General features: G+C 42.5%; 1 protein-coding gene across 1 annotated transcript in view; it reads left to right on the forward strand.

Annotated features, from left to right (window-relative positions):
• Positions 1-21,135, forward strand: part of RAB30 (RAB30, member RAS oncogene family) — a 74,966-nt gene extending 53,831 nt beyond the window's left edge. The window contains exons 2-5 of the mRNA XM_069969715.1: positions 14,088-14,188; positions 15,106-15,189; positions 19,037-19,220; positions 19,971-21,135. Coding sequence (XP_069825816.1) covers positions 14,096-14,188; positions 15,106-15,189; positions 19,037-19,220; positions 19,971-20,221 — 612 coding nt within the window. The 5' untranslated portion in view covers positions 14,088-14,095 and the 3' untranslated portion in view covers positions 20,222-21,135. The remainder of the gene's footprint in view (positions 1-14,087; positions 14,189-15,105; positions 15,190-19,036; positions 19,221-19,970) is intronic.
• Positions 21,136-21,606: the final 471 nt, after the last annotated feature.

Below are 21,606 nucleotides of genomic sequence, written 5' to 3' on the forward strand. Positions count from 1 at the left end.
ACCATCTCCCCGCCTAGCCTACTCTGATGTATCGGAAATAAACCACTTGCATCTTCAGTCCGGTGAGTGCGAGACTCTGTTTCTTGATCCTTGTTCATTTATCCTGCCTTTTTTGTCTCTGCACCGCCGCTCCACGGTTTGGATACAGTCTGTGTGCTATATACTCCAGTCCCGGGTTTCCCACATTGGGTGTACCTTGTAGTTAGTGCCGGCCGGAACTCTCACCATACAAATAACCACTATAATACTGCCTCCTATATACAAGAATATAACTACTATAATACGGTTCAGGGAAGAAAAAGAGTGCTGCACCTCACACCTATGGCTGATACTAGTACCTCTCGGCTGTATAAAAATCATCAGAATTCTGTATGTGAATTGATCAAGCCACACTGCCCCATGTACCGCGTGCAGGTATCTGATACACATGGGTCCCTACACTAAGTCCACACTGTGCCAGTCAGCGGCCACCACCCCCGCAGGCGTGCACAGTCAGGGAAGGGAGGCCATGGAACGGCCCTGCAACCCTCATGCCACAGGACCAGACCCAAAAATGCCACACCAAAACCCAGCCAGCACCACCGGCGGAGGAAGCTGCCCCCAAACAGCACAAGTCTGGATAAGGTATTGCACTCACCATAGCTATCAAAGATAGAATGGGACAGACAGGAGGGATTAAAACCATGAGCACTCAGGTGTCTCCTGCTAATTGCGGTCATGTGGGTCTCACCAGGAGGAGTGCAAAACACAGAGAAAAGAGAGAAACAAAATACGGTTCAGGGAAGAAAAAGAGTGCTGCACCTCACACCTATGGCTGATACTAGTACCTCTCGGCTGTATAAAAATCATCAGAATTCTGTATGTGAATTGATCAAGCCACACTGCCCCATGTACCGCGTGCAGGTATCTGATACACATGGGTCCCTAAACTAAGTCCACACTGTGCCAGTCAGCGGCCACCACCCCCGCAGGTGTGCACAGTCAGGGAAGGGAGGCCATGGAACGGCCCTGCAACCCCCATGCCACAGGACCAGACCCAAAAATGCCACACCAAAACCCAGCCAGCACCACCGGCGGAGGAAGCTGCCCCCAAACAGCACAAGTCTGGATAAGGTATTGCACTCACCATAGCTATCAAAGATAGAATGGGACAGACAGGAGGGATTAAAACCATGAGCACTCAGGTGTCTCCTGCTAATTGCGGTCATGTGGGTCTCACCAGGAGGAGTGCAAAACACAGAGAAAAGAGAGAAACAAAATACGGTTCAGGGAAGAAAAAGAGTGCTGCACCTCACACCTATGGCTGATACTAGTACCTCTCGGCTGTATAAAAATCATCAGAATTCTGTATGTGAATTGATCAAGCCACACTGCCCCATGTACCGCGTGCAGGTATCTGATACACATGGGTCCCTACACTAAGTCCACACTGTGCCAGTCAGCGGCCACCACCCCCGCAGGCGTGCACAGTCAGGGAAGGGAGGCCATGGAACGGCCCTGCAACCCCCATGCCACAGGACCAGACCCAAAAATGCCACACCAAAACCCAGCCAGCACCACCGGCGGAGGAAGCTGCCCCCAAACAGCACAAGTCTGGATAAGGTATTGCACTCACCATAGCTATCAAAGATAGAATGGGACAGACAGGAGGGATTAAAACCATGAGCACTCAGGTGTCTCCTGCTAATTGCGGTCATGTGGGTCTCACCAGGAGGAGTGCAAAACACAGAGAAAAGAGAGAAACAAAATACGGTTCAGGGAAGAAAAAGAGTGCTGCACCTCACACCTATGGCTGATACTAGTACCTCTCGGCTGTATAAAAATCATCAGAATTCTGTATGTGAATTGATCAAGCCACACTGCCCCATGTACCGCGTGCAGGTATCTGATACACATGGGTCCCTACACTAAGTCCACACTGTGCCAGTCAGCGGCCACCACCCCCGCAGGCGTGCACAGTCAGGGAAGGGAGGCCATGGAGCGGCCCTGCAACCCCCATGCCACAGGACCAGACCCAAAAATGCCACACCAAAACCCAGCCAGCACCACCGGCGGAGGAAGCTGCCCCCAAACAGCACAAGTCTGGATAAGGTATTGCACTCACCATAGCTATCAAAGATAGAATGGGACAGACAGGAGGGATTAAAACCATGAGCACTCAGGTGTCTCCTGCTAATTGCGGTCATGTGGGTCTCACCAGGAGGAGTGCAAAACACAGAGAAAAGAGAGAAACAAAATACGGTTCAGGGAAGAAAAAGAGTGCTGCACCTCACACCTATGGCTGATACTAGTACCTCTCGGCTGTATAAAAATCATCAGAATTCTGTATGTGAATTGATCAAGCCACACTGCCCCATGTACCGCGTGCAGGTATCTGATACACATGGGTCCCTACACTAAGTCCACACTGTGCCAGTCAGCGGCCACCACCCCCGCAGGCGTGCACAGTCAGGGAAGGGAGGCCATGGAACGGCCCTGCAACCCCCATGCCACAGGACCAGACCCAAAAATGCCACACCAAAACCCAGCCAGCACCACCGGCGGAGGAAGCTGCCCCCAAACAGCACAAGTCTGGATAAGGTATTGCACTCACCATAGCTATCAAAGATAGAATGGGACAGAGTGTGGAGTTAGCGTAGGGACCCGTGTGGACCAGAGGACCTGCGCGGTGGTACACGGGGCAATATGGTTTGATCAATTCATATACAGACACTCTGGTGTTGATTTTTAATATAGGCCTAGCGGCATTAGTATCAGCCATAGATGGGATGTGCAGCCGTTCCATTCTCTCCAGTTCGTGTTTTACAATTCTCCCTCTCTGAACAGCTAGCACTCCTTTATAAGACCCACATGACCAAAATTAGCAGGATATGCCTGTGCTCACATGTCTGGACCCTATGTCTTCCCCATTCTGTGAGAGCAGCAATGGTAAGTGTAATACCATATCCATACTTGTGTCGTTTGGGGGCAGCCTTCCCCGCCGGTGGTGCTGGCTGGGTTTTGGTGGGGCTTTTTGGGTCTGGTCCTGTGACATTGGGGTTGCAGGGCCGTTCCATGGCCTCCCTTCCCTGCACGTGCACGCTTTGCGGGGTTGGCGGTCGCTGACCGACACGGTGTGGAGTTAGCGTAGGGACCCGTGTGGACCAGAGGACCTGCACGGTGGTACACGGGGCAATATGGTTTGATCAATTCATATACAGACACTCTGGTGTTGATTTTTAATATAGGCCTAGCGGCATTAGTATCAGCCATAGATGGGATGTGCAGCCGTTCCATTCTCTCCAGTTCGTAACTACTATAATACTGATCCTATATACAAGAATATAACTACTATAATACTGCCCCTATATACAGGAATATAACTACTATAATACTGCTCCTATGTACAAGAATATAACTACTATAATACTGCCCCCTATATACAAGAATATAACTACTATAATACTGCCCCTATATACAAGAATATAACTGCTATAATACTGCTCCTATATACAAGAATATAACTACTATAATACTGCCACTATATACAAGAATATAACTACCATAATACTGCTCCTATGTACAAGAATATAACTACTATAATACTGCCCCCTATATACAAGAATATAACTACTATAATACTTCCCCTATATACAAGAATATAACTACTATAATACTGCCCCCTATATACAAGAATATAACTACTATAATACTTCCCCTATATACAGGAATATAACTACTATAATACTGCTCCTATATACAAGAATATAACTACTATAATACTGCTCCTATATACAAGAATATAACTACTATAATACTGCCCCTATATACAAGAATATAACTGCTATAATACTGCTTCCTATGGACACGAATATCATTCTGCTTCTATTACAGTGAGAGCTACTATATAAGCTTCTTCCGAGGACACACGAATGTGAATGGGAAGGTTTCCATAGTGTCCTGTGCTATGTGAATGTAGGATGAGTCATTAGAATGTGCTATCTAGTAACACGTATACGGGGCTGTGAAGGCTTCTCTGTTATTCTTCTCTGCTTGTTATGACAGATGAATAGTTGTGGTTTGGTTTTCATGTCCACATTAGGCTTGTGGGTAGAAATACTGCGGGGTCAGAGGTTTGATTATTCCCTCTGTAGAAGGAAACTACACAAGTTCCTTTGATTATATGTGTCACATGACTGCGGCAGCGGAGCCTTCTCTATTTCTCTTGCTTTTATTTTTCTTGTTAAAGTGCGTCCCCTGGAGCTGCTGCCCCCCAGATCAACCATCAAGTCTGTGCATATCTGTGAATAATCCTTTAACAATGCCCCCACGATATAGAGGTGTGCCCCTTGTACAATAAACCCGGGTATCTAAGGCTAGTCTTGTTGTTTGTGGTCAGAATGAAGAATCTGATTTTCTTTTACTGATTTTCCCTCATGTTCGTTGGTTGGGGCTGACAGTTTACCATATTCTTATGTAATAAATGGAGGTGAGATGCAATACCAGACACAGCCAGTACATAAGAGTGGCACTAGAGGACTGGGAAAATTGTCAGCATCAAGGTCCTAAAAGTGTTTTAATTATATGGTACATGTGTGGATTATTTTTACTGTGAAGACAGAGGTGTAACTAGAGAGGGGGACAACAAGCCATTGTTGTGTGGCATTGCTGTATCATCTTATGTATTGGTGCATATTAAAATTTTTTGATCCCCTATTAGCTATTAAAGCCTTAAAGCGGTATTCAAGACACTAATGCAGCCCAAAGCAAAGAGAAACGGACAAAATAAATATGTATGTATCCGTGCTGTCAGTTTTCAGATCACACAAGCGGTGCATACTAACCTTCTGTGCCACTGTGTGATCCGGCATCCAGCTCTCCATCTCTCCTGCTGTTGCTGTATCTTAAGGCCGCTGCCTCCTCCAGAATGATTGACAGCTAGAGGAGCTGGGGGGACCTGAAGATACAGTAGCTGCCGGAGGACGGAAAAGAGCCGGAGAGCGGGATGGTGGATCACACAGCAGCGCACTAGGTAAGGGCCCTATTATCCTGTGAAAAATTGTTATATTGTTTAAAATTAAACTATAACCGTTCTGTGTAATTGCAGGCAACGATCAGAAAATCGTTTGTATGTCATTGATCGTTGATTTAGATCTGAACCTAAAATTATCGATAATCGTTCGCTCTAATTCCACATTCGTTCGCTCAAGTTCCGCCTTTTTTCACTAATCGTTCAGTGTAATTGCACATTGTTCATTGTTTTGCTGGAATCAGATGGAGTAAACGATCATAGTAACGATTGTAACTAGCGACCATCGTTCTGTGTAATAGGGTGAACGATATCAGGTTAATGATAAGCTTGTTTGCGATCATTTATCGTTAGTCGTTAATCGTTAAAATTCGCTTTGTGTAATAGGACCCTAAGTATGTACTGCTTGTGATCTGGAGGCTGACAGCATAGATATATGCATATCTCTGCTGTCAGTTTCCATGGCTGCACAAACGATACAAGGATCATTCATGCAGCCTGATCACTCAATCTGTTTTGCCATGTAAAGGCACTGCAAGCGAGCACCGACCTCGCTGATTGTGTCCTTGCACGGCTCCATATCTGTCCATGTAAAGGGACCCTAAGGATTCTCCTTGAGGTGAGTTTCTTAAAGGCCTTGCTTGCTCCTTTGGAATTATGGGAAACAAATATGCAAATTAGCTCTCCGGTGCCACCTACTGGAATGTAGCTTCCCTTCAAGTAATTTTAATGATCCAAGTTAGAATGTTTTTATCTAACTATATACCCAGGCCAAGGATTGTCCTGTGCCAGAAAACATATACAATATACAATTTTTTTATCTTTATGTATAAAAAGTGGAGAGAAAAAAAAACAGCATCAGTGTATACATTATGCAGTATGAGCAGTCAGGTTGTCATAATATAATAACGTTGCTATAGGATCGATCATATAAAGATCAGCATGTCACTTGTATTCCCTGACTCCTTTAAGAGCGCAGTAGAAGGTTCCTATTATTGTGCAGAACATACGGCATTGTGTGTATCCAGGCAACAACTTCATAATGAGATCGTTCTCTGCCGAAGAATAATTATGAGGTATGATCCCTGTACAATGAGGTACAATGAGGACCCTAATACGTGCGCGCTTTCATCTACCGCTATCTCTAACCAGTAATGTGCGTCGTATAGAAATATGAATGTAAAGGCCTGGATAAATTAAAGGGTTTCTCCACCAACAGATGTAGCAACACAGAGTCAGGATAGGATCCACCTTTAAGCCACGTTTACACAACGTATATTTTGAATTAATCAAGACCGTTGTTGCAATTTGCAACAACGGCCGTGATGAATTCAAAATATGCATTGCGCTGAAATCAATGGAATCCTGGATGGAGTGTATGGAGCCCCACCGGCCGCAAAGAAAACAGGCATGTTATTGAATAGCGTCTGTCAGTTCACACAATGGAAAGTGCGGCTCTGGCCGCACTTCCCATTGTTTGTTATGGTGAATTGGGATGCGCCCGCATTCCCAGTGCAGCACAAATGAAGATTATCCGGCTGGTACTGCAGTACCAGCTGGGATGATCTTCACCGACATCGGCCGTTCTGTGACACGGCCGGGTCACAGAACGGCCGGTGTCCCACGCTGTGGGAACCCGGTCTTAGGCTGGTTTTACACTGCCTTAAAATCCTGGAAAAATCCTAATAAAAACACCATGGTGGTTTTTGCAATGTTAGCTGGAAGTCAATGGAAGCTTATGCTCAGTCTTATACACATGGGGGGAGATTTTATCAAACATGGTGTAAAGTGAAACTGGCTCAGTTTCCCCTAGCAACCAATCAGATTCCACCTTTCATTTTCCAAAGAGTCTGTGAGGAATGAAAGGTGGAATCTGATTGGTTGCTAGGGGCAACTGAGCCAGTTTCACTTCACACCATGTTTGATAAATCTCCCGCCATGGTGTTTTTTTTGGGGGGTGACGTTTTTCTCTCCTTTCTGGCGTTTTTGAGGCTCTATGGCAGTTTTTCCAAAACGCAGCATGCTGAGGGTGTGGCGTTTTTTTCTGCAGACTGTGGAATTTTTTTCTCCCATAGACTTCAATAGGATTGTTCCGATTGTCTCAAAGACACCATTGCTTTGTGTATGTTTTTTTTTCCTGGCATTTTTGTCACCTTTTGTGGTCCACCAGCTAATGTCATGTGATGGCAGAGGAAAAAAAAAAAAGTTCAGCACACAAAAACGACTAAATCACAAACAAGATCATTCAAACATAAAGTCAAAAATGCCAGAAAAAAAATGCAAGCGCATGAAAAAAAAAAAAAAAAAGAAAAAACGCCATGCACTGCATTGGTGTTTTCTATGTTTTTTTTGGGGGGGGGCATTTTTATTGGCCTGACAAGTGTGTTTGAGGGCATCCTTATTTTGCTTCTTGCAGTATGTCAGACGACTACAGGTAACCACCTGACTTCCTGTCCGGGTGACCATAATGTGAATACAGGTGACTGAGCAGGAAGGAAAGTCAGCAGGGAACCAGGAATATGAGAATGGAGATCTTGGATGTCCCAAACTTCTATGTCTGTGTGATGTATTAGGTTGGAGAACTACAAGGCACATGTTACCCATGCTTTGGACATTCAACGTTATAATAAAGGGGTGCTCAGAAGAAAATATTTTTTTTTTTTTTTTAACAGAGAGCTGTTATAGCAGCTCTCTACTGCCACCTTTGTCCATGTCAGGGACTGTCCAGAGCAGGAGAGGTTTTCTATGGGGATTTACTACTACTCTGGACAGTTCCTGACATGGACAGAGGTGGCAGCAGAGAGCACTGTGTCAGACTGGAAAGAATACACCACTTCCTGCAGGACATACAGCAGCTGATAAGTACTGGAAAACTTTTAATTTTAAATAGAAGTAGATTACATATTTCTGACACCAGTTTATTTGAAAAAATGTGCAAAGTCAATTATATATTTTACACGTAGTCCTGTTCAGCAACAAGTGGATACAGTTGTATCCAGTGTTGACAATGCTCAGCGAGCTAAACAGCCTGGACTCCAGACTGATACATTCATGGCCTTGACCTGGAACATTGAAGATCCGTCTTTCTGGTAGTCGGTGACATGTTGTGTAGTTAGAAAGCCCCTTTAACTGGCATCTCTTAGAGTCAGGGTCGCCGTTTATGGCAGACAACATCGCAGGTTATGCTTTATCCACTTAACCATATTGATGTATCCTTCATCAGCGGTAACTAAAGGCGTAATCTGCGCGCCACACGCTCGGCTAAATTAAACAGTTTAGCAATTACGGGAAGATATTTATACCCTGAAACGCTTTGCTCTCTGAAATGCCTCATTGATTCATTAACGGAGACATCAGATGTGTCTTGTCCCAGCTGGGAACGCAGCGCACTGCTCATCCCCCCTGTACCAGCTCCGCTCTATTATAGATTCGCTCAGCTCCAAATAAGTCTGGATAATTTACCCTCCGGCTCATCCATAATCAGCCTCGAGTGAGCGAGAAAGCGGGAAAGGAACTGATTGTCTTAGATGAGAGTGTTGGAATGTAGAATTGATGGAAATGCTGCCAAAAAGTTGAGGAAACTCCTCCAATGGTCCGCCAGAGATTGAGAATAGGTCCACAATGGTCTGTATGAGTAATAGGGTCAATAGTCATGAGCTTGGTAGTCTGGTCTATTGAAGAGGTTTATAATAGGACAAGTGAATATAAGAAATTTATACTGTAAAAAAAAATACTGTAAGGTATCTTATCAGAGAAAAATGCCTGTTTCTCCCTTTATCAGGTTCTTTTTTTTCCACAGTTTCTTTAAAGTGTACCTGTCATTTAAATTATTATTATTTTTTTTTTTTTGCAGAAATCAATAGTACAGGCGATTTTGAGAAACTTAGTAATTGGGTTTATTAGCCGAATAATGCATTTTTATCATGAAAAAGCAGTTTGACGCTCTCCCCCCTGTCTTCATGATTTTCTATGGAGAGGGGAGGGGTGGAGGGAGATGAGGCACCAAAACAGGGCAACAAAGAGTTAATTTACAGCTACATCACCAGGCTATCTCCTCTGACAATCAGCACTGACCTCTCTGACCTCTGAATATCGGCTTTCATGCAGCTCCCGCTGTGTAATCCTTTGTTCTCTGCTCCCTGCTGGTTACTAATCTCCTTCCTCCTCCTCCTCCCCTCTCCATAGATTACACAGGGCTCGACTGAAGTAAAAGAGTAGAGATTTCCTGATCATGAGCAGTGGATGAGAGAGAGGAGGGGGGGGGGGGCTGGGGAAAGTCTTTTCGAATGCAGATAATGGCATATTTGCCTAATAAAGCCAATTACAAAGTTTCTTAAAATCGCCTGGACTATTGATTTCTGCAAAAAAAAAAAAAAAAAAAAACACAACAGTGACACTTTAAACTTACCATTCACACTGAAAAACAGCTCAAAACTGTCTTGAGATGGACTCAAACAGGGGTCAAGTTACATACTGCCCCATTCAGTCTATGGAGAGGGAAGGTGTGAGTGGCTGGAGAAAGACTAATTATAAAAAAAACAGCGCCACCACCTGTCTACAGGTTGTGTGTGGTATTACAACTCAATCCAATTCACTTGGAGCTGTGCTAGCGTATAAAACACAAAAACATATGCGGCACTGTAATCTTTCCCCAATACCCCTTGATGTGATCACCGCAGACAGCAGTCCAGATCTCACTGTCTGTTCTTACAATGATAGCCATTGAGAATTCTTACAAATTATCTTTCATATCTGACATAGGAAGGTGTCTGCAGGCGGCCGGGCAGAGGCAATAGACTGTTAGAGGGAAATTTCCTTTGATATCCAACAATTTCCAGGCAGACATCTTGCAGAATAATAACTGGTTTTGAGCAGACTGTGTCATTTGTTAGTAATAATGATGACATCTGTGTGAGAGCCGCCATATAATCGGGGGAACAGACAGACGTATCATTACCCATGATGCTGACTCCTCACTCCTGTACATGGCGTCCTCTGGATACTACCGTACATACCTTACAGCACCCCTATATGGCTCCTATGCAGTGACCAAGGTGCCATACATTGCTCATGCTTTTATAGTACTTATAGAGTTAACACTGAGATTATATTAATCTGCCCATGTACCCAAAGAGATAAGTGTACAGCACTTGAATGGTTAATACCCCCCCCCCCCCCCTCATGTAATAGTCTATGTGATTCCCAACATATTTGTGAATTGTTTCATTTGCCAAAATGACTCTAAAGTCTTGGGCACCAGGTGTCTCACTTTCCTGCAATATGCTGTCCACTGTCTGTTGTCTGGCCTTGTATTCTCTAGTAACAGAGAGAGACAAAGACAGGACACAGGAATGGGGAGGGGCTTAGCTCCTGCTATGTGTCTACTTGTTGTGATCTGTGAGACTGTCCATACTGTAAATGAAAGACTTCCCTCTTCTCTTAGTGGTGGGGTGGGGGGCTAGGGGTCTTTTACACGAGGCGATTATCGTTGAGTGATGCCAGAAACACTCGTTTGGCCAATAATTGGCCCTTGTAAAAGTGTCAGAGTTCAGCGGAGGAGCGGGAAAACACCTACTTAATCATCATGTAAACAAGAGATGTACGGCCAATAGCAATGTATTTAAATGGCCGCACCTACTATACAGGGATAGTTTGTTCGGCCTGGCCACTCGACTAGATGTGCCATTTTAAGGTACTGCAAGCATGCGCCAATCTCTTCGGCCAGCTAAAGATCGCTCAGTGTAAAAGAACCTTCAGACAGGTGGTTTATAGTCTATGACTCATCAGTAGAGGGAGCATCACATCTATTCACCTCACTGTGTCTAGAGTGCTATCAGCTATCTATCTATCTATCTATCTATCTATCTATCTTATATCTATCTATCTATCTATCTATCTATCTATCTATCTATCTATCTATCTATCTTATGTCTATCTATCTATCTATCTATCTATCTATCTATTATCTATCTATCATCTATCTATCTATCATCTATCTATCTTATATCTATCTATCTATCTATCTCCTATCTATCATCTATCTATCTATCTATCTATCTCCTATCTATCTATCTATCTATCTTCTATCTATCTATCTATCTATCTATCTATCTATCTATCTATCTATTATCTATCTCCTATCTATCATCTATCTATCTATCTATCTATCTATCTATCTATCTATCTATCTATCTATCTATCTATCTATCTCCTATCTATCATCTATCTATCTATCTATCTCCTATCTATCTATCTATCTATCTATCTCCTATCTATCTATCTATCTATCTATCTATCTCCTATCTATCTGGGTGGGTATCGTCTTTTTGGTGACTATATTACGATGATGTCACCGGCTGTCACTCTTGTGAATGCTGTTTCCACGGTTACCTGGTAAATCCCAACATTTGTTATATTAAATGATACGGTCTCGCTGCGTACTTCATCACACTAATCCCATTGACGGAGTAAAACAAACTATTTACTTAGCGGACTAATAGAAATCTGATAGTGTGGGATTTAGCGGAGCGGCTGGTTGATGAGGAGTTTGTCAGCTCTTATTAGGGACATTATATTCAATCAGCAAAACCAGACTGGCGGCCGTGGGACACACGCCGCTTACGGGAACCTGTGTCATAAGTAGTGCAATGGAAACGTAGAGCTGTTGCCCATAGCAACCAAGGAGTATGCTTGGTTGCTATGGACAATATCTGGATTCTGGTTGGTTGTCCGGTTATCCAGTATCCGGTTTGTCATTTCAATAGGGTTTCTATTTGGAAATTTAAAATAACTCCATTCAGAAACGAAGATGATGTGCAGGGTGCCCCCTGTTGGTTGCCATGAAAGTGTCCCTTTAAAGGGGTTATCCAGTGAAAATCTGGATAAAGCTGGATAAAGATTCCTGTGAAAATATAACAGTGACCATTATAGCGGCCACCCAGCTTTCTAAGACTCCTAAACAACCATTTTTTCTAGACCTTTGGTGATACAGCCTTCCATTCTCATACAGCTGCATAACTAGACAGATTTGGTGCTTTAGTTTATTGGAAGAATGTATAATGGCAGCCAAATTGGTTGTCACCCGGCTTTCCCAGATTCCTGAACAGCAGATCATCCAGTAATACAGTCAATATTGCTGTATGACAAGACAAATCTAACATTGTGATATCTAGGAAGGCTGTGTAACCATTGCATTATTGGTTGTTGCCACCCAACTTTCCCAAACACAGGTTGATACATCTCCAACTTTCATAAAGTTTCATAATTAGGCAGATTTAAGGGTGCCTTTACACAGAGAGATTTATCTGACAGATTCTTGAAGCCAAAGCCAGGAACAGACTATAAACTGAGATCAGGTCATCCATTCCTGGCTTTGACTTCAAATCTTTGGCAGATAATCTTTCTGGGTAAAGGCACCCTTATGGTGCGTTTACACAAAGATTTATCTGACAGATCTTTGAAGCCAAAGCCAGGAACAGACTATAAATAGGGAACAGGTCATAAAGGAAAGCCTGAGATTTCTCCTCTTTTCAAACCCATTCCTGGCTTTGGCTTCAAACATCTGTCAGATAAATCTCTCTGTGTAAACACACCATAACTCTGCGGTCTTTAGAAAAGTTGTGGATCTGTTAAGGCCAGTTCACATGGAGTAAAACTCTGTGTCATACTGGCTGTCTATGGGAGGGCTCGCGCTCGCGGAGAGGGGAGGCGTGCAAGCCCACCCATAGCCAGTATGACACGGAGGCTGGCAGAATTCCGCCAGTTTTACTACGTGTGAACTGGCCCTTAGAACTTAAAAGGGGTAGTTCAACAAAAATGTTATTCCATTAAATCAACTGGTGCCAGAAAGTGCCAGAAATATGCAATTTACTCCTATTAAAAAAATCTCAACTCTTCCGGTACTTATCAGCTGCTATTTGTCCTGCAGGGAGTGGTATATTCTTTCCAGTCAGGAGAGGTTTTCTGTGGGGATTTGCTCCTGCTCTGGACAATTCCTGAGATGGACAGAGGTGGCAGCAGAGAGATCTGTGTCAGACTGCATAGAATACACCACTTCCTGCAGGACATACAGTAGATAATAAGTACTGAAAGACACAAGATTTTTTTAATAGATGTAAATTACAAATCTCTGGCACCAGTTGATTTGAATTTTTTTTTTTTTTGTGAACAACTTCTTTAATGGTGGCCATATTGGTGTCAACCCAGCTTTCTCAGAGTGCTGAACTGCAAAGCTGTGTAATCACATAGCTGTATAACAAGGCAGATTTCCACTCCGCCATCAATGAGGTCTGTATATTGGGGTGATATTGCTTGCCACCAAGCTTTCCTAGGCTTCTGAACAGCAGATTTTTCTGATCATTTGTTTGTTTGAGACATCCTCCCATTCTCACATGACTGGGCAGTTCTGCCATTCTGGCATCTAGGTTTCCTCTAAGAGCGATAATGGCGGCCATATTAGTTTCCACCCAGCTTTCCCAGAAACAAAAGCTCTTGTTAGTAGACAGTCAGTGACTTGATGCCGGCAGCAGTGGATTATAATAGGGGCGTTCTGGGAGGCAACCGAGGGCCCTGAGCTCCTGGGGGGCCCATGACCACCCAAAAAGACTTATACTTTCAATGGTGTACTGTCTCCTGGCTACACTTCCGCCATGATTTACAAAAAATCACAGTTTTTTTATGGCAATTTTGCACAAATCAGGACATCATGACATTATCTGTCCTGTACTATGAACGCCAGGCTAGTGCCGCCATAGTTATAGTGGGGTGGGGGGGCCCAGGCTTGGTGAACAGCCCGGGGCCTATGGTAAAGTTAATCCGCCCCTGGATGCCGGCAGCCTGATCTATTTACTGTAATGCTGTAAATGTACAGAGGCCGGATCTGTCCTAATGACATTACCCAATGCGATTATCGGTCCCATGACGGGGCGCTGCAGCGTCTGCATTAGAAGGAGACCTTTGTCCTGTTTACTTGGAGGGATAAAGTTCCCCAGTGATGTCACAACAGCCTCAGTCTCTATGTAGTAATCGTCAGTCTCCAGACCACATCGCGTCCTGACCATCCCTCTCTGTCTCTCCACAGCTGTGTAAATGAGTATGGAAGATTATGACTTTCTATTCAAGATCGTACTTATAGGGAACGCTGGCGTAGGGAAGACCTGTCTGGTGCGGCGGTTTACTCAGGTAAGGACACCTCCATTTATTATATACATGTCATGATGGGTAATAGTGTGCGTCCTATAAAAAGACGTGAGTATTACAAATGGCACATGGTAGACATAAGGATGGTGAACCTACAGCCCTCCAGCTACTGCAAAACTACAACTCCCATCATGCCTGGGCAGACAAAGCTTTGGTAAAGTGAATCTATCTGCTGTATTTGCTTCTAAGAGCGGCAGGCACCTTTGGATAGCTGTCAGAGTATAAAAGCAAACTGTATCAGTTCTGGAGCTGATGATGATTGCCAAAATTATACAATTGCCTTTTAATTTCTCAGCAAAGTGTCAAGGAGGTGGAGCTAATCTGCTCAAGTGCCACAGACTAGTATGCTTCCTCACTTACCCTCACCTTCCTTGATTGAAATACAAAGGCCTGTAAATCAAGGAGGAGCTGGAAGGTGAGGAGGTATTCTAGTCTGTGGCACTTGAGCAGTTTAGCTCCGCCTTCTTGACACTTCACTGAGAAATTAAAAAAGGAGATTGTATAATTTAGGCAACCACTATCAGCTCCAGGAACGGTACGGTTTGCTTATATACTATGATATCCAACAGAATCTGCAGCTTTTGTCAGCAAATACAATTAAAAGTTTCACTTCAATATTGTCCCTTGTCTGATTGGAATCCGGGACCCCAAAGGAGCCAACCCCTAAGCCACCGTGCCTCCTATACACTTCAGAATTTAAAGGGTTATTTTGGCAAACAGGACAAATTCCAATCCTTTCAGCCCATCCCCCAGTATACCTCTGCTCATTGCTTATTTCCGAAATTTATTGACATTCCATGTGATGCCGCAGCTGCTGCAGAATCTCTTCTTGAAGAGAAAGCAGTTGTTCCATAATGTAAATCACTCACTGATCTTTTACTGACTGTCTTGTTCTACAGGGTCTCTTCCCACCAGGCCAAGGGGCCACCATTGGGGTAGATTTTATGATTAAAACAGTGGAAATAAAGGGTGAAAAAATAAAGGTGAGATTACCATTAATATTGTTACCACTATTATTATTATTATTATTATTATTATTACTACTATTATTACCATTTATATTGTTACTATTATTATTATTACTACTATTATTACCATTAATACTGTTACTATTATTATTAATAATATTACCATTTATATTGTTACTATTATTATTATTACTACTATTATTACCATTAATACTGTTACTATTATTATTACTACTATTATTACCATTTATACTATTATTATTACTATTATTACCATGTATACTGTTACTATTATTATTACTATTATTACCATTTATACTATTATTATTACTATTATTACCATGTATACTGTTACTATTATTATTACTATTATTACCATTTATAATGTTACTATTATTATTACTATTATTACCATTTATACTGTTACTATTATTATTACTATACAGCATTGATGATAGCAAAACATAAGTCTAGATTTATGAATGCTGCGGTTTATTCACTACTACTGACGTGTACAGTATAGCTGTACTATTCATGGGTACTGTATGGCGGTATATAGTGGTGTGATTTTTGGAATAGAAAGCAGCCATGTATTTTGTAATCCTGGACAACCTCTTTGTTACTGTCATTTATGTAAACTCTCGACATGTTGCCCAGACATATCAAAAGTTAAGATTGCAAAAGGATTTCAGTCCTGAGACCCAGTGTCAGCCATTCGGAGGGTGATGTGCAGTACTACACTCTTCACCCAGCTATACTACGCTTCAAAGCACATGACAATTTTAAAATGTCAAGCCTTCCAGTACTTATCAGCTTTTGTACATCCTGCAGGAAGTGGTGTATTCTTTCCAGTCTGACACAGTGCTCTCTGCTGCCACCTCTGTCCATGTCAGGAACTGTCCAGAGCATCAGCAAATCCCCATAGAAAGCCTCTCCTTCTCTGGACAGTTCCTGACATGGACAGAGGTGGCAGCAGAGAGAACTGTATCAGACTGGAAAGAATACACCACTTCCTGCAGGACATACACTAGATGATAAATACTGGAATAATTGAGATTTTTAAAAGAAGTAATTTGTAAATCTATATAACTTTCTGACACCAGTTGCTCTGAAAAACAATTTTTTTTTTCCTCCGGAGTACCCCTTTAAGGGGGTTATTGTTTAAGATTGCTAAAACACCCTACTAACCTGTAGTATTATAATCTTATAATAAACAAGTAAAAAAAAAAAAAATCAAAAACACCTTTTCTGGGTTGGTATTTCTAGTGTTTTTTTTTTTTTTAATTGTAGACTCTTATCAAAAAATTATACATACCCTTTAGGTCAGTAAAGGGAAACCTGTGGCCCTCTAGCTGTTGCTGAACTACAATTCCCATCCTGCCTGGACAGCCAAAGCTTTACCTGTCCAGGCATGATGGGAACTGAAGTTTTGACACGGCTGGAGGTTCCTCATCACTGTCTTAAATGGTGTGTGTATATATATATATATATATATATATATATATATATATATATATAATCTCTTTTTTTTTTTAAATATGGATGTGCTGACAGAAATTTGTTTGGCCCTTAAGACCCAAAATAAGCTGGTCCTTAAGGGGTTAAGGTGTAGTGTAGTCATGGAGACCATATGCGGATGAGATCCTGCTTTAATTAATGATAGCTGTGGGGTCGCTGATATGACTGCGCACAAGGTCTCCGTGACGATAGTGCTGCTGACAGAAATGTCAATAGGATCTCAGTAGTGCAGCCTTAGGCTTTGGGCCTGTAACTTTAAATGATAATTTATCAGTATAAATACAACATGTAAGAAAAGGTTAAGCCTAACCTTAATAGAAGTAAATTCTTGATGTACGCAGCCATCACATATCAGCTGTATTACAGTCCTCTGTATGGTTGAGGTGGTCTTCAGCTTCAGGCCTAGTGGAAGCTGCAGCCTGTACTACTACCACGGCCACCTACACACACATGATGATGTTAGTGGTGATACTTCTCAAGACTCGAGGACCTGATTTCTTCTTCTTGTCGAGCTGTTTTGTCATCACGTATCATAATAAAGAGTATTGGCAGACATCCTTATAGCACGGCAATGATTACTGAATGATTGCGGATGATTTGCTGATTACATCAGACGCCTTTTTATTATTGTCGGAGAAAGTTTATCAAAACAAGATATTTCATGTACAATCCTTTTTATTGTGGTGTCTAGAATTTTCATTAAAATGTAGGAAAATGTGACACTGGTTGTAAGTAAATGATCCCTCGTGTATGTACAGATCTGATCTGCCTTTACTACGGCCATGCACTACCAAGGGCCGTATTACACGGCCTGATGACTTAATGTAAGTGAACACCACATACAGCAATGTATGGCTTGTATGCCCCAGTATGCCAATATACAGGCTGGTATGCCCAAGTATGCCAAAACATAGGCCCTGCATGCCCCTGTAGGCCAATACACAGGCCTGTATGCCCCAGTATGCCAATATATAGGCCCTGTGTGCCCAAGTATGCCAAAACATAGGCCCTGCATGCCCCTGTAGGCCAATACACAGGCCTGTATGCCCCAGTATGCCAATATATAGGCCCTGTGTGCCCAAGTATGCCAAAACATAGGCCCTGCATGCCCCTGTAGGCCAATACACAGGCCAGTATGCCCCAGTATGCGAATACATAGGCCCTGTGTGCCCCAGTATGATAATATACAGGCCAGTATGCCCTAGTATGCCAATACACACGCAAATATGCCTCAGTATGCCAATATACACGCCAATATGCCTCAGTATGCCAATACACAGGCCAATATGCCTCAGTATGGCAATACAAAGGCGGGTACGCGCCAGTATACCAATACATAGGCTCTGTGTGCCCCAGTATGATAATATACAGGTCAGTATGACACAACACAGGCCAATATGCCTCAGTATACCAATACAAAGGCCGGTATGCCTCAGTATGCCAATACAAAGGCCGTTATGCTCCAGTATACCAATACATAGGCCCTGCGTGCCCCAGTATGCCGAGTATTGCACAGGTCCGGCATAACTCTACCAACAACCTAAATGGCAATACACAGGCAAGATATGCCCTTATTAGGCCTTGTATACCAACACATTCCCAGTATGCCGCTATCAAGACCATGTATGCCATTACACAGGCCCAGTATGCCCTCTTTTAAGACTGCCAAGAATGCCAATACCATAGGTCATGTATGCCTGTACCTAGTACACCAAGGAGGTCCAGTATGTTACTAAAGACTCTGCATACCAATAAATAAGGTCCAGTATGTCCCAGTATGCCATTACACAAGTCTAGTATTGTTCTGTTAGGTTGAGATGATCCTCTACTGTGGCCCAGTATACCAGTACTCAGGATCAGTATGACCCACTCTCGATAAGACTTGACTCAGTCGTCTCCATCCAAAACTGGTGTCAGTTTTTTTTTTGGTTAAGACAAACAGTTTAGTTCTACATAACGCTGTTGAGTCACGAGTTCTCGGTATAACCGGCGCCGTGGAACTGATTGGGATTTGTGTAATATTTTGTTGTTCCGATAAGATCCGGCCTGTTCTGGGCACATCAGAAAGGAGCCGCTCCTTGTTTTGCTGAGTGGGGCTAAATTGCTTATTCTAAGAGTCACTACAAATCTTGCAGCTTTCAGGCCAGAGCAGCTGGATCGTATTATCACGGTCTCTTTTTGATTATAAATCTTGAAACGCGTGGAGAAGGACCTGCCAGCTGGATTCTGTAGGAGCTTAGTGTAGTTTTTTCTTAAGCAGACCATTTAAATATATCTGCTGTCAAGCTTAGAAAAGACTCATGTTAATTTTTTCCCTTATCTTTATTTATTTTTGATTCCTTAGCTCCAGATATGGGACACCGCTGGCCAAGAGAGATTTCGCTCCATCACCCAAAGTTATTACCGTAGTGCCAACGCATTGATTTTAACCTATGATATAACATGCGAGGAATCATTCCGCTGCCTTCCGGAATGGCTGCGGGAAATTGAACAATACGCTAATAATGAAGTCATCACTGTGCTTGTGGGTAAGTCAGCATATCGTAACCCTGCGACTGGCGAATATGTAACAAGATATACCCTTATATAACTATGACATTGATGTATCGTCATAGAAAAATAAGTACCATGGCATCATATGAAAATCTACCACACTGCCCCTAATGGCTGCTCTTATGCTTTACATGCTTTCCGACAATTTTTGACAAATAATTTTGCTAATGTGGTGAATCTACTAACCACTGAATCTTTCCATTACAGATTAATTGTAATCAAAACCCCAGACTTTGGCTATACATGCATTGCCCTATAACCCTGCACAGTAGCACCAATCACCCATTGGCATTGTGTTTCACCAGATTCTCCTCTAGATTTTGTATGTCCATCCTTCAGTACCTAAATAGGGGTCAAGATGTTGAGACCGCTACCAGTCACTGAAACGAAGGTTAAGGAAATCAGCTGGGCTCTTTGCCCCTTTGTTTCTGATTGGCTGATGTGCTTATTTAGTACTTTGAGTACTCAAGGGTGTAGTGAAGTGACACCCTTGAGCACTCAAAGTACTAAGTGAAACTTTTTGTATAATTATATGATATTATAAAGCAGATCCATCTAGGATATTCTGTTTTCTACACAGTAAATACAAACCAATTTAGTTTAATAGAAATAAGACTCCAGTTAATATGAGGGTGTTACCTTGAATTTTAGTTATACCAAAATGTTGCCTTCCATTGAGTGGCTTTCTGAAAACATCCCACTTCATTCTCTACCTGTAATTACAGGAAACAAGATTGATCTGGCAGAAAGAAGGGAAGTCTCCCAACAAAGAGCTGAAGAATTTGCCGGATCCCAAAACATGTATTACCTAGAAACTTCTGCCAAAGAGTCGGACAACGTGGAGAAACTTTTCCTGGACTTAGCATGTCGCCTCATTAGTGAGGCCAGGCAAAACGCATTGGTGAACAATGTAGATTCCTCTCTACCGGGAGAAGGGAAAACCATCAGTTACTTGAACTGTTGTAATTTCAACTAGTGGACCGGAAACTCATAAAAACAATCCCTATGGGCTGAAGGCCTTTTCGCCAGATAGATTTCCTCTGGTTGACGTTGCTACATTTCTGGCCATGGTGTGCAGAGGACCAATCCGGAAGTTACCAAAGTTTGGTGGCAGGCGGCCAAGAGGAGGACACAAAGTTGTGAGTCCTGTCGACAAGTCTTGGGTACAACTCAGAACATAAACCCTCTATATACATATATATAGCAACATGCTGCATACCACGCTGGGTTTATGTTCAACTCCCCCCCCCCCTTTATAGTAGATAGAAAAGCATCTTCAGTGAAGCAGAAGACAACAGTCGTAGTTTATCAGACTATAACTGAACAAACAGAAAACTTTTTATAACTCAATTATTATTATTATTTGGAATGCTAGCTCCACTTTTAATGCAACTTTTTGAGACGGAGGTTGTCCCAACTGGGATGGGGATTCCTGAAATTTTATTGATTTCCTATGGACACCGATGGAAGGAAGAGCAGTTTTCATTGACTTTCTTAAAAAAAGAATGAACATTGAATCTTGTTTTGCATTTACAACCCTCCAAAAAGATCTCCAGCGTAAAAACCTTGGCTGCTAGTATCCATCTTTGTTTTGCCAAAAAGAATTAAAAATATTCTTTTGTTAACAGTTTTAAGTAGAGGAGCCATTGTGTGTCGTACAGAACCAATACGGGATGGAGGGGTGCGGTGAGGGTGTAGCGTTATGGTTGTTATGTTAACATATAATGGTTTTCTGGGGTGGACCTATCAAGACTAACTGGTTATGTCTGTAAAATTTTGCAAGCAGAATATGCACTGTAACCCATAGCAATGGGACTTTTTACTATTTCACAATGGCATCCCCTTGAAATAACGAATAAACACTTGTATGGGCTTCAGATTCCACCACTATTATAGAGGAAATATTTATCTGGCATGCATGGTTTGGTGATATTACACATATAAACTTTAGCAGTATGGCAAACTATAAATATTTTCTCCAAAGGCCACCATGTAGCCTCACGGGCCACCAATTAGCCTATATGTTTAAGTATAGCATTACTTATATAGGTTTATAGGTCAGGTCATCATAATCATGTCTTCATGGTCTTGGGCTTCATAACTGCCTCAGGCCAAAGTTCATAGTCCGGCCCAGGTGACTCCATACATTACATAGTACATAGAAGTATTTCCCATCATGCTAGATTTGTATGTCTTCTAGGCTCCAGTCTTCATAGGGTCATCACAGAGACCACTCATCACTCACATAGGTCCCTGTCCACGTTTGGGCTCCCAATCTTAATTCCACATTAACCTATAATTATGTTTTGGGGGTATAGGAGGAAGCCAGAGTATCTGGGGTAAACCCATCTAAGCACAGGG

This window comes from Dendropsophus ebraccatus, chromosome 5, assembly GCF_027789765.1.
Source record: "Dendropsophus ebraccatus isolate aDenEbr1 chromosome 5, aDenEbr1.pat, whole genome shotgun sequence".
NCBI lineage: Eukaryota > Metazoa > Chordata > Amphibia > Anura > Hylidae > Dendropsophus > Dendropsophus ebraccatus.